This window comes from Corvus moneduloides, chromosome 1, assembly GCF_009650955.1.
Source record: "Corvus moneduloides isolate bCorMon1 chromosome 1, bCorMon1.pri, whole genome shotgun sequence".
Classification (NCBI taxonomy): Eukaryota; Metazoa; Chordata; class Aves; order Passeriformes; family Corvidae; genus Corvus; species Corvus moneduloides.
This window is the reverse complement of record NC_045476.1, coordinates 140,578,848-140,592,310: the sequence shown is the minus strand read 5'-3', so window position 1 is coordinate 140,592,310 and position 13,463 is coordinate 140,578,848. Positions and strand designations below refer to the sequence as shown.

At 39.7% G+C, this 13,463-nt stretch overlaps 1 protein-coding gene across 9 annotated transcripts in view; it reads left to right on the top strand.

The window, feature by feature from the left end:
* Window positions 1-13,463, top strand: part of RUNX1T1 (RUNX1 partner transcriptional co-repressor 1) — a 114,841-nt gene that overhangs the window by 54,813 nt on the left and 46,565 nt on the right. For all 9 annotated transcript variants that reach the window (XM_032129100.1, XM_032129134.1, XM_032129107.1 and 6 more), the window contains 2 exons: window positions 8,832-8,969; window positions 12,692-12,933. In XM_032129100.1, the coding sequence (XP_031984991.1) occupies window positions 8,832-8,969; window positions 12,692-12,933 (380 nt within the window). The remainder of the gene's footprint in view (window positions 1-8,831; window positions 8,970-12,691; window positions 12,934-13,463) is intronic.

The window sequence follows — 13,463 nt, the reverse complement described above, 5'->3', positions numbered from 1 at the left end:
TAGGACCTTGATCCACAAGGTGGGGGGTAGCCTGTCGCAGGCTGGCCAGCACCACTCCACATCTTACAGGGTCTTGACTTGTCCATGACAAATTACACATTTTAAAATCAAGCCAAAAAAAAAGCCAAAAGTATACCCATTATCTTTTTGGTAGTCCCTGTGTCATCTTTTCAGATGTATAACCATGGAAAATATCACCTCCTACACCCACGTTTGATTCTTTTTGAGCCTAAAGGACTTCTGGCATGTTATATAAATATAAGCAATGCCTCTTAAAAGTACAGCTGTAGTATCTTTTTTGCTTTTTGGCAGAGGAATTGATCGCCTAAAGTTTCCCTGAATTTAAATAAATTGCTTTAGATTACTTAGTGTAGTCTATATTGGAGACTTCAGTTCCAGCTAAATCTAATGAAATATGGTATCAGTATTCTCTTAGGACTTTTCTAAAATGAGTACAGCTATTCTTTACACTTTGTATGAGGGCATTAAAAATAAAGAAGTTTATCATTATTTTGCTTCAGACTTCTAGCTTTGTGTAACAAACAGTGGTTTCAAACTGAGAGTATGTTTAGACTGGTTATTAGGAAGAAGTTCCTTACTGTGAGGATGATTAGGCGTTGGAACAGGTTGCCCAGAGAATCTGTGGGTGCCTCATCCTTGAAAGTGTTCAAGGCCAGGTTGTATGAGGCTCTGAGCAACCTGGTTTAGTGAAAGGTGTGCCTGTCCATGGAAGGGGGGCTAGAACAGGATGATCTTGAAGGTCCCCTTCCAACCCAAGCCTTTCTATGATTCTGTGATTTACTGTTAATTTAGGACTGGACAAACTTTGGATTAAAAACATAAATATGTTTCTGGAGACCAAATTATGAAATTTCAGTTGATGCTGGGAGAGAAAATCTTCTTACTTCTGGTGGGAAGGTGCTGTGTGGGGTTGAGTATATAAGAGCATGCAAACAATACCAGTTTGATTCTGATGGCATTTGTGTTTCTTAGATATCAGTCTAAGATAGTAGTTTGTCAAATAGCATGTAATCCTGGCAAGGATTCCAGGACATTCCAGGGACAGAAAGTGCAGAAAGGAAACGAGTTACTGGTCCAGGAAGCCTTTGGGAAAGTGCATCTGAAAGCGTGCTGGAGATTCCCTCTGTACAAGTAAAGGGATGGACTGTTAATGTAGAGAGGTGGTCTCCTCTGCAGCTTGTTGGGGAGGCTGGGGCATGAGTTTGGCCAGTGGTTGCTCTGGCTGTTCTTCAGTTGTTCATGCCAGAGGCAGAGAGTGCCACTTTGTCAATTCACTTGAGCCTCAGTGTTCAGTGAACTGGGTTTGGAATAGCAGTAATACTTCCTGTGACATGAAACACAAGAGTACCACTCAAAACACACAGTTCTTAGTTGGATAGCTTGTCAACAAAAAGAAAAGATCTAGGAAACAACATAAACAGGAAAATAGTATTTCAATACTGATTATGGGACTGTTTGCTTATTAACTGCATTAGTTCATACACAGAGGAATTCTCATGATGTTTGGTGGGATATTTAGAAGAAATCCACATTGTTTTCAGTTTCATTACAGGCGAACTGTTGTGTATTCAGCCATGACAAAGGAACTTGTAGACTTTGTTTTCTGGGGGCTTATGGAAACTCAGGGCAGCTGCCACAGTTTGGCCCTTATTTTGCTTGTCTGTTCTTGCTAAGTTTCATAAACCATTGTGGTGGTAGCAGGTCTAGATTTAGAATGTATTCTTCTTCCCTGCATTCAAGCAATTATACATGGTAAAATTTGCAAAGCCAGAAAGGGTGAAGGAGAAAAGAGGCATTTAAAAAAAGGTGCAATTCTGACATGAGTCAGTTTTTATTAAATAACTGAAAGTGAATTTATGATAGTTTTGAAACTGTCAAAACATGTCAGATTGTTAAATGAGAGGGAAAAGTTTATTTTTCTACTTTCCCCCCCTCTTTAAAAAGGAAATTATATGGTAAGACAAGTTCATTTCTTTCAGGAGAAAATAATATGTCCAAGCAAAGCAAGCCACAACATTTTTTTCTTAATTCTGAGATTGAACTCATGCATTGCTTATTTTATAATATGTGTAATTATCTGGCCTTCAGCTGCTAAGCCATGAGTGTGGGACCAAGTTTATTTGCCAGTCAGAACCTCTCACTGTAGAGAACAGAAATCAAAGAGAATGCTTCTGCATTTGTGGTTCATTGTCATGATGTTAGGACCAGTCAAGGTACCACTGAGGACAAAGAACATGGCATAAAGCATTTCCACTATTTACCTGCTTTACATCATCCAGAAGCTCTACCAAAACCGGGAGACAGTAGCACAAAAATCCCTTTCAGCTTTTGGGAGACAGAGGAGATTGTATTATGCTCAAGGCTTTTTTTAGCACAGCTGAAGAAAACTCTTATAACTTGGCCTCAGATAACTTCAGTGAACTCCCAGGATACAGAATTTCTTCTAGCTATTGCATATTAAATGAGCATAAATGGGTAAATTGAGTGTGCTTTCATTTATTCTGAAGAATAGCTGGTGATAGGAATTGTTCAACTATCTGAGCAGAGGAGAATGAAGATAAGACTGCAGCAAAATTGTGATATTGCTCTTGCAAAAGGGTGATCTTCAGTATGTGAGCTTCATACCCAGCATGCTAAAGAAGCAGCGAAATGTTATGTCATCTGAAAACTTTGCTGTGCTTATCCATCAGTCACTTTGCACACACTCTCTGATTCCTGGTGGATAAATCTTGCAGAGGTAATCTTCTCTGACAAAAGACGGAGTCTGAGCTGATTTCTGGTACTGCATTCCTGCAAATCACCTGGGAAGTAAAAGTTATCTACTGGGGAACTGGAAACCCAGTGATGTTTCCTTTCTAGGCTAATAATGTGACTGGATCTGGTGCTGACAGATAGTTAATGTCTGTATTATGCCTGTTTGAGATCATTGTGTACAGCACAGAAATATCCATTGGGTTTAGGTCCTTATTTATTTATCAAGAAGTCAAAAGGGCCAAGAGGTGAATGGAATGAAGACTGTGCCAGTCTCAAACAAATCCCAGGCATGCTTGGCAGAGAGAGGGTCTGCAGTGATGTTGTCTAAATGTCATATTTTATGGCTGCATTGTATGACTTGCAGGTTTCCCCAGGGGTTCAGTGCATGGAGAGGATGGGATTTATCAGATGTATCAGGCTTATACCGTTCATTCTCAAACGAGTTCTTTTCAACCAAGGCAACCTTGTAATATTGTTCTGCTCAGTGTACCAGCAGGTTTCAGGGTCAGGAGTTGTGTTGTTGACAAACACTGCCTATTACTAATGGTGCTGTGTGGCTTGGCCACATTTGAAGGAGGACAAGTTCTTACTGACTGCAGGATGATAGCATTATGGATGGAAGAACTATGGAGTTTGTCCTCTTGGGTTGGACTTGTGGTTGTCTGTCTTCAGGTTCATCACCTTGAACTTATCCACAGTTTGCAAATTCCCTGCCACCCCTCTCAAAATAATCAAAACTAGTCCAATGCATCTAAGAAACCATCAGTATTAAATCCTCCAGATTTAGGTCTCGATTCCTGTAACTTGGGTGGTGGAGGCAGGTTCTAATCCATTGTGTCATATGTAGGGCTTGCTCTTTTGTGGGTTTAAAGGAAACAAGACAATGGACTCTTTTAATTTAGCAAGTTTTATTTTTATTTTTTAAATGTTGGCACCAAAGTAGAAAGTACTGTACAATCAATATAAAGCATCTTTTAAGAATCTTTCATGCTTGAGTGTACATCTGGAACTGTTTGCACTAACTAAAAGTAAAATAAATGCCACAGTGTATTATACCACAATTTTTTTTCATTTAAAAAAGGAAATTGAAAACATACCACTCCTAGAAATGCTTGACATTGAATTGGCTATTAAAATGGTATCAGTAAAGTATTTATATATTCCATATTTTGTTCCATACATCAGCTTTCCTTGATGCGTTAGACTTGGAAGTATGCCACGTGAGCTGAAATGTTGCCATTTATGAAAGACCGCCTTGTTTTAAAAATGGACTAAATCTTGTAGGGTACAGGAAGTAAAGTAAATGAGTTTGAATGCAGGCACATCTCTCGTTGCCCTGGCTCCAGCATGTTTTGTCTCTTCCTTGTTTGGTTCAGAAGCTGACTGTGCTTACAGTAAATATCAGTGTTCACCTAAACGGCTAAATATAGTGATAAAAATAGCCTCTACCATAAAAACTGAATGAATGACAAGAACAGTATAGTTCCATGAACCAAGAAATCCACAGAAGAAATATCATAAATTTAAAGCTGGTTTTACAACATTCTTTAATTATAAATGAAGCTAAATACTTCTGTGGTTAAATCACAGTTCTTCACTCTATGCCATAAAGGAGATTCAAGAATGTGTATTTCAAAATATTTTACTTGGTTTTGTTTTTAAATAAAAAATATAATCCAAAGCAAATGCAATAGATCTCTGCATACTTGAAACATGTTTTCTGAATTTATTCTAAGTCTCTCATTGCTCCAGAGGGTTGTGTGTATGGATTAGGACTAGACCGTTATTTCACCATCTTTCTGCATCCTGAACTGATTGCAGTGAACACTACAGAATGAGTTGCAGATGTCTCCTTTTCCTTCCAGTTTGGAGGACCTCTGTTTCAGTCCCATTTGATCTGGTCTGGGCTAAGGAGCACAGGTCTGTCATTGTTTAAAGGGATTCAGTGAAAGGAATTGTTGCACCTGAAAGTTACTCCCTCTGTATACACAGGCTATACTCTTAAATGTGTGATGTTGTGGGATGCTGCCTGTATGAAACTTTCAGGTGTGTCCCTCCTAATTCAGGAATATTGTTTGAAATGTCCGTCTGAAGAAAAAGATAGTCGGAACTAGTTTTGCAAGTGGGGAGTTTGGTTTAACTCAGGACCATAAACATGTTTTTGAATTCAAGAAATAGTGCAATTTTAAGACATGGTGAAAGTTCTTCCAAATTTCAGGCAAAATTCAGTGTATATGTCTCTGTATTGTAAAACTGGAGCAAATGTATGTGAAATCTTACCCAGACAGGTTTTGATACGTTAAAATTAGAGTTTGTCCTCTTGAGGGATTCTTTCTTCCCCTACCAAGACCTCATTACCTCTGAATGTATGAATAGCAGAATATCCACTGAGAGTTTGTATGAAGAATGTCCATACATAAAAAGCCTTGTGAAATAACATCTCTTGAAGGAAATTACCTTACGAATATGATTTAAATACTATTTTGTCTTTAGCTTTCATATCATCAGGCTATTTTTCAACCGTTATAGTAAAAAGCGTTGGTTGTTAGGTTTATTGTTTTTATTAATTAAGAAATAAATAATGATTTGTAGAAGCTGGAGTTACAGGCTTATGTGTCAGACACCAAAAGCTTTAGGAGTTCAGATCACAAGAACTGTTAATTCTTTTATCAGTGGTGTCTCTGCTTTGTACTCCATCGCCACTTCATCCCCTGAGTGATTTGTGTCTTACAGCTGCTGAGGTTCTCTGGGGCTGTGGGTGGTGGGACAGTGGTGGGTGCAGAGCTGCTGTAGGCAGATGCTCCCAGTCCCATCACTCCCTCAGAGTTCAGGGAGCTGTATGAAAATGTAAGGAACAGGTAAACAGTAGCAGTAAGAGCAGAATGGCTCCCACAGGGGTTTTGTTTATTAAAGAGGGTGGAATAGAGAGCTGTAAAGGCTGTTCTCCTGGGTGGTGTGATGCTGGCTTCCAAGCATGTGGAAGAGCTTTGCATTTTGCATGTACTTCTTCAAAAGCCCTTTTCCCCTGCTCCCATGGAGAATCTCTGTTCTGACAAAGTAATCTTGTGCTCTGGTAAGAAATGTTTTGGGGTATGCTTGAAAGGAGCCTTAATATCTCCCTAAAGAAGGCAGAACTAGGGAACTTACAGTCAGTCAGAGAGAAATCTGCACACCTGCAATCATACAGTAGGAGAGTAAGGTTTAGGGTTTTGCAAGGGAGAAAGAGAGGTAAAGAAAAGGTAAGTGGTATGTAAAGGGTGTTTGTGTTTACTCCTAAGAGGTCCTAAGAAAGATAATTGGGAAAATCAAACCTAATGTTACTAGATTTAGATGAGAAGTACAGGGGTCTGTGGATAAGTTCAGCAATCTGCAAACTGGGTGGCAAACTCTTGGAGGTAGTAAAAACCATTTGGATCACGGTAGAGTGGCAACCTGAAATTCCAGGGCAAAATCAACACACTATTTCCCACTACTGTGTTCAATTTAAGTAGCAAAGCATCTCCAGCTTTTTGGGGAAGTCTCCCCCCTCTGATCTGAGTGCATTTCTGATCAAACCTGAGCTTCGAAATGCAGTGAAGGGAAGGGAGGGAGCAGGAGCTGTGCGGTTGGTTACAGCTCAGGATCGCTTTTAGTTATCACCAGCTGAATTGGAGGATACAGGCTGTGCCTGCTTGCTGCGAGCAGCAGTCTGTTAGAGGAGCTCGATTTCTCTCACTCCTTCTTCCACCCACCTCCATCTCCTCTGTGCCTGTGTCTGCGCTCCCACATGCTTCAAATCTGTGTACCTGGACTGCCTTCCTTAACAGTTCAATGTGAGTGTTAGCAGAATGAAAACCAGATGGACCAGCAGTTCCCACTGTTATCTCCCCACCAGCTCTGGCAAGTCTCCCTTTCTCTCTCCTTTCTTGGCATGGGAGAAATATTTGCCTTTATTTAGGAGGGCTTGGGCTCACTGCTGTGCCTCTTTCCCTCTGTTGCAACATGAGCTGAAAGCTATTTATTCCCTTGTTGCTGAGGTTGGTTGAGGTGAGTGCAAGATGAATTTGGCTATTAAGGAAGCAATTAACATTTCAAGATGAGTTTTCATAGTTCTTTATATGAAATTAATGGCTTATTGGAGATAGGGATTTAACTGTTTTTGTATAGTGCTATGGAAAAGAAATACCTATAGAATTTGTTTAGAAACCTGTTTTTGTTTTTGAGCATGTAATAATTTGCTGTTGCTTGATTTGCAAATCATACCTGTAGCAGCCTTGATATTTAAGGTAATCATTGTGGATATTCTTCTCTCCACAGCTGAGGTTTACTAACCTTAGATCAAAACTACAGATCCTATAAAATTGTATCTCTATTCTCCTCATCCTATTCTGGGGGTGTTTCACTGCTCATCTTCCCCAAACTTGTCTCTAAATTCTATATGAAATGACTCCCTTTCCCTGAGAGCTGAAACATTGCCTGTAGGCATTTCAGCAAAGGTTGAAGATGGCTTCTATAATTGCAGTACCTGACACGCTGCACCTCTGGGACTTACTTGCTCAGTTTCTTCAGTTTCAGACAGATAAAGATTGGTATCTGTTATGTGTTGTTAATTTTTTGGGGAGGGTGGGGGCTGTTTTGGATTTTTCCCTCCCCCCCTCCTTTTTTTTTTGGTAACTTTCTCGTATTTAAGTTTTCCAATAATTAAGTGTTTTGAGGCTCTTTTAAACATGCATGTTCTTTGTTAAATGTGTGCATTGCATTTAATTTCTATTATTGTCTCTCAGAGCAAATTTCAGATATGATTTTTTCATTGAAGTTTGTATGTTGTTAGTAAGAACAAGGAATTCTGTCACAAGGTGAAGTGACAGAATTTATAGAATGTGACATGTCTTGAATTAAAACCACAGACTTCTGTGCTTGCCCATTAGCAGCAACACTTACTTGCCTTACAAAATAGTTTTGTGGAGCTCAGGAAGACTTGTGTAGGGCAGTGTACAAATAAATAGCCCTGACTCCCCAAAGAACGGATGGAAGAATTTCACTTCTGCCCATTAAAAGCTAAACTTCACTGTACTCATCTTTTTTCAAGATGGCTCGCTAAACTCCTGTTATAAGTGAGAAAGCTTTAATTTTGCCTTCAGGTGGTAAATTTTGTTGTGTTTTGCCCATTCTTAATAAATGAAACATAAGGGCTTGGATGGTTTTTAAAAAAAAATTGAGGTAGTGTCATTCAAAAAGATGTTGGAAAAAAGTACACTTCTGTAGCTTTTATATCATGTGTGTTGTGTCTTTAGATCTTTAGTTGAAAGAGAACTGATGTTTTCTTCCTGGTTTTGCCTTACGTTTGTTTTGTTTTCTTGGGGAGATATGTTCCTGCTTATCTTGCAGGTTTTAAACATTAAAAGTTGTTCTTAATATGTGAATGTTCAAACTTACATGCTTATTTGAAAAGAATTGTATGTGTATGAGATGATTGACATTTTGGCATGTTCTGTTTATTTTTCTGGTGAATATGAGAATATCCAGGGGCACTGTGGTAAAGTGATCCAGGAGGTATGTGTATTTAACATAAGATTACAAAGAGAAGCAATGGAGAGGGCAGCAGGTGATACAAAGAAGAGACATGAAGAGAGCTGGCTTCAACCAATATTCCACCCAATATCTCACCTGTACTAAAGAGCTTCAGGTTTTAGTTCTGGAAGAGATGTCATAAGGGGATTTATTATCTTCCTGTCTCTTCATCTATTTTTTCCTCCTGGCTAACATGAGGGCCTTGAAGGGAGGTGGCATTATTGCAGCTCCTGGAGTGCTTGGGAGGTAGCATCTGCACACGCTAGAAATAAACCCAAAAGATAATGCAGCACTGCTACAAATGAAGTCTTACCATCTGTGTTGCACCTTCTTAAGTAAGGTTTAGGTGATGCAATTTGGGAAGAGCACACTGGAGTAGATAATCAGGTGTAATCTCTCACAGCAGATGCTGAAATGGCTCACTTCTTGCATTAGCTTTTAAGTTTTTGTCAGAGGGGGTGTGCTCGGGGAAATAAACCAGTGTGTTCCTGTGGTGTGTGTTGCAGATCGCACTGAGAAGCATTCCACAATGCCAGACTCACCTGTGGATGTGAAGACACAATCCAGGCTGACGCCTCCAACCATGCCACCTCCTCCCACTACCCAAGGAGCTCCAAGAACAAGTTCATTTACGCCCACAACGTGTAATTAGTCTTATTTTCTTCCTTTTCTTCTTTCTATTCTGTATGTAAGAAACCAAAATAGGTGAAAGGAAATGTGCATGACGTGGCAGGAGCAGCATTTGGTTTTATGGCAATAAAGTAATTAAGCAAAACAAAGTTCACGACAGGTTAATGCATCTTTAAGGTATTAAGGCATTCAGCTCAGAGTTGTGTTGTTATTTCATTGACCACTTGGTCACCCTGTCAAAGAACAGCGAGCACTGGTTTCCCAGGTACTTAATGCTCAGATTAGCCCTCTTGTGAGAAGGACAGAAAACCTTCTTCTCTTACATGCCATTATGCTGTTTAAAGGATCCCATTCCCTTTTGTGTAGAAACTTCAGGGAGTTTGTTTGTTTGTTTTTTGTTTTTAAAGTGGAGATAATTCATAATGAAAAAAATACTAATCTTCCTTCTGCTTATGTTTCAGTGAAGAATTCTGATTTCAGTGCTATATAACGTCTAGTTAATATTGATATAAAACCAAAATTAAAGTCCTTTCATAGTTTTTATCTAGAGGTTTCTAGTCTGTTACCATGTCCCTAAATCACTTAGGGCTGCATCTCTGTCTCAGGTTATTAATATAAACATATAACAAATCTACTAGTCTTGATGTACGCTGCATTCATATCAGCATAACTAGATTTGAATCTGGCACGTTGTCTGGGCTATTCTTTTCACAGCCATGAAATGATCCACATTTCTCATACGAAGATTTAGCTGCAAATTTTTTGGTCTCTTTTATACTGCCTTGTAATAGTATAAACATGAGAATGTGTTTACATTTCACGTTTTAAATAAAACATTTCTAGAACAGTAGAATACATATGCCTAAACAGAATGAAGGCAGCATCTTCTATTTGTCTTGCCTATGTCTGTTTTAGTCCCTTTCTGTCTGTTAAATACCTTATTTAAAATTCACCTCTATGCAGAAGGCCAGCTGGAGGCCTTTGTACTACTTATCCCAGGGAACCCCGTCCTGACAATTTATGTTGAACTTAAACATTGAGGAGGGTTTGTGCCAGCTATTCACATAAACTCACATTTAACCCAGTGACCCTGATCCTGCAAAGATTTGTCTGTTTTGCTTAACTCCAGCACCTGAATCATCCTGGATGGAGCTTCACTCTGGAGCTGCTTCAGTCTGAAGTTAAATTGTTTCTAGGTTTTTACAGATCAAGCTTTCCAGTGTGATGCCCTTGCCACAGCTCAGGATGATCTTTGGCAATCATAAAAGGAATATGACAATGTTCTTTAATCACACTTACAGTCCTCAGTGTACTCACAAGATTTCTAGATGTTTATTTGATTGAATTCAGCACTTCGGAAGGTGTGTGAACCACAGCTTGATTTTTGGGGCTCCTTATTTGAAGACTAAAAGTCTAAAAAACCCTGATTTTAATTGCTTTTTACCCTGTCAGATTTTGGAGTTTGGCCTTAGCTGTTCCAGCTTGTACAATGAACAGTCACTTTTGTCAGAGTGTCTGTTACATTGATTATTACTACAGCAGGAATGCCTGCAGGCCAGAAAGATCAGACTTGTTTTCTGGTCTAGAATATATTTGTTTTCTTTGTTTGAGATGACTAAAAATTCTTGACATGTTTTAGTTTGAAATTTTAAATGCTGAATTCTTTTGGAATAGTAACATGGTTTTGTTTCAGAAATTATGTACAACTCTGCCAATTGGCAAATTCAGATATTTGAAAAATATCGCATATATAAGGAAAGCGCTGAAATCATGGGACTATTTCTATATTTTTTTTGTTGTGGGAGAAGTCTTTACCTGCCTTTCTTCTCCCTATATCTATCCTAGGTAATGAACTCCACGTTTGTCTGCTTTCTTGATCATAGCCCCAGCACCCGCTGCCTAGAGCAGCCCATTACTGGTGACAGAGTTGTTGGGTGGTGTCAGGGTAGATCAGCAGGACATGTCGGTATTCTTCCCAATCCTTATTTACTAAGCTCCTGGTATGATGACTTTCGGCTTTGTGAGTTCCTTGCAATCACAACGTATTTGTTTACTCAGCTACCTCACTCCACTGCAGCACTCAGAGCGTGGTCTGGAGCCGCACAGGGGGCTGAACTTGCTGAGGCCAGCTTCTTTCTATTTCTGCATTCTCCAATTCTTGTTCTCACTAGCCCACGCAGCCAGGATAGGCAATCAAAAACTAGGATGAAACACAAGCAGAGGCTAGATAACAATTCACATAGCTTTTTCTGTAGTCCCTCCGGAAGGCGGTGACTAGACCAGCAAAAACTCCTTCCAAGATTTGTGGCAGTGATTTAAATATGGTAATAGGATAGTGATTTATATCTAGTAGTAGGTGTCCACCCTGAAAAAGGACTTCCTGGCCAAAGATGAGGACGATCTGTGAAGAAAATGACACGAGATTGGGATGTTTGGCTTCAGAGAGGCTGGTCACTGAGAAACATTGAAAGTTTTTAAAGTTGCTAACTTGCCTTGGTTGTGCTTTTAAATAGGAAACACGTTAAACTAATATTGATTGCAGACAAGTTCCTGATTTTTGATGGTTTTTTGGGATGGGTTCTGAGTAACTTTCAAAAAAGAAATTAGCAAATTTCTCCAGGGCAGTGGCCAGCTGAGTGCAGCTGCTGCTGGGTACAGTCACATGCTGTGTGCCCATACCTGTCAGTGTGCTGGCACACTTGTATTTCTAGGGAGCCATCCTTTTTCTTGCTGTCATTTTAGCAAATCAGACTCAGCCTCAACCGTGTGTGTTTTGAGTGTTGCTGTTCCAGCTAACCTGAGTGGAAGAGGATGTCCTCAATTGGATTCTCTGCTCTGTTCTAGAGTGTGGATAAGAATCAAACTGAAATTGCTGCCAAAACCTCTCTGTTGTCTTCAGTATGTCTGCATGGATCTCATTGCCATACATTTTGAATGCTTAGTACTTCAGATAGTTATTCTCACAGCAACCTTGCAACAGGAGGGAAATGCTTTCTTATCCTTTTTAGAGATAAGGTGCTGGCACGTGAAAGCAGAGAGATTTGCTCATGGTCTCTGAGAAGTCTTCTGAAGTCTAGTTTCATGCCCTTGCTTCAAGGCTTCAGGCCACAGGGAGCATTGGCAGCATTTATACCTGCGCAGACAACTTTGTGTGCTCCATATGTTAGCAGCTAGGAAATCTGTATTGGAAAAAATAACCTTCTCATTGGGTGGTGTAAGGTTAAAACGTGAAAGTCCTGTTTTATAAACACAGCTGTCAGTTGTGTGTACAAAACACAAGTAAAAATATTCAGAGATAAACTGAGGCTTCATGAAATATGTCTGCACATTTTTTTCTACCCCAAAGAGCAATTTTTTTTTGGTCTTCAATCATACATGCACTCATGCTTTTTCTCTCTCCATTTCCCTCTCCCTCTTCTTAAAATCCTCTTACAAAAGGCTGGTATTCAAATGATGCTTTTCAGGTCCCAGGAGCATTTTGAAGGGGCTGTGTGAGAGGCAGCTGCTGTTATTTCCAATCCTTACAATGTTCAGCACCAGCTACTGGGAAATAGATATAAACTGCAGACTGTCGCTCTGTCTAAAGGCTAATTATCTTTGATTGTGCAACTTAATTAATTTTGAGGTCAAGTGCAGAAAACATAAGCTGATGGATTTTCGCCTCTGTCTCCTTTTCCTCTCTCTCTCTCCCCCAACCCCAATCTTTATTTTATCCTCCTGTCTCTTTTTCTTTCAGTAACCAATGGCACTAGCCATTCACCAACAGCGTTAAATGGAGCTCCATCTCCTCCTAATGGCTTTAGCAATGGGCCATCCTCTTCCTCTTCCTCCTCTCTGGCTAACCAGCAGTTACCGCCAGCTTGTGGAGCTAGGCAGCTCAGCAAACTGAAGAGATTTCTTACAACTTTACAGCAGTTTGGCAATGACATTTCACCAGAGATTGGGGAGAGAGTGCGTACCCTTGTGCTAGGACTTGTGGTAAGCAAGTATTTTTCCTGTTCTTTTCCCTCTTCCTTGCTTGATATGTTTATTTTATAAAAGAGTGGGTCACATGCACTGCATTCATCATACTTTAGGGATACCAAACATGCAAGAGTGAAGTTCTGGCTCTTGCTGACGGAGCTAACATGAGTAGCCTTACTAGCTTCCCACAAGCAACTATTCCCTAACAGGTGTAGCCTTGACTATTTTTGCCAGTATAATATTATGATGTAATGGTGTGAGAGGGTTTTCATTCTATACTGGCAGTACCCCTTATGTAGACATACCTTGAATCATGTAATGTAGTAAGATATGGTTTGACTTTCCTAGTTTAGTTGGATGGGGAAAGGAGAGAGCCCTACATATATAGTGCCAGTGGTTAAAAGGATGAGCTGAGTATGTTTGGACTGCAGTTACTCAGTACAAAACCTTTTCTTGGTATCTTTGAACCAAACAATTATGAACCCAGTGAGGCGCTGCTGCTACTTAAGTCACTATTGATAAGGTTTTTGCTGTGATGGTATAGC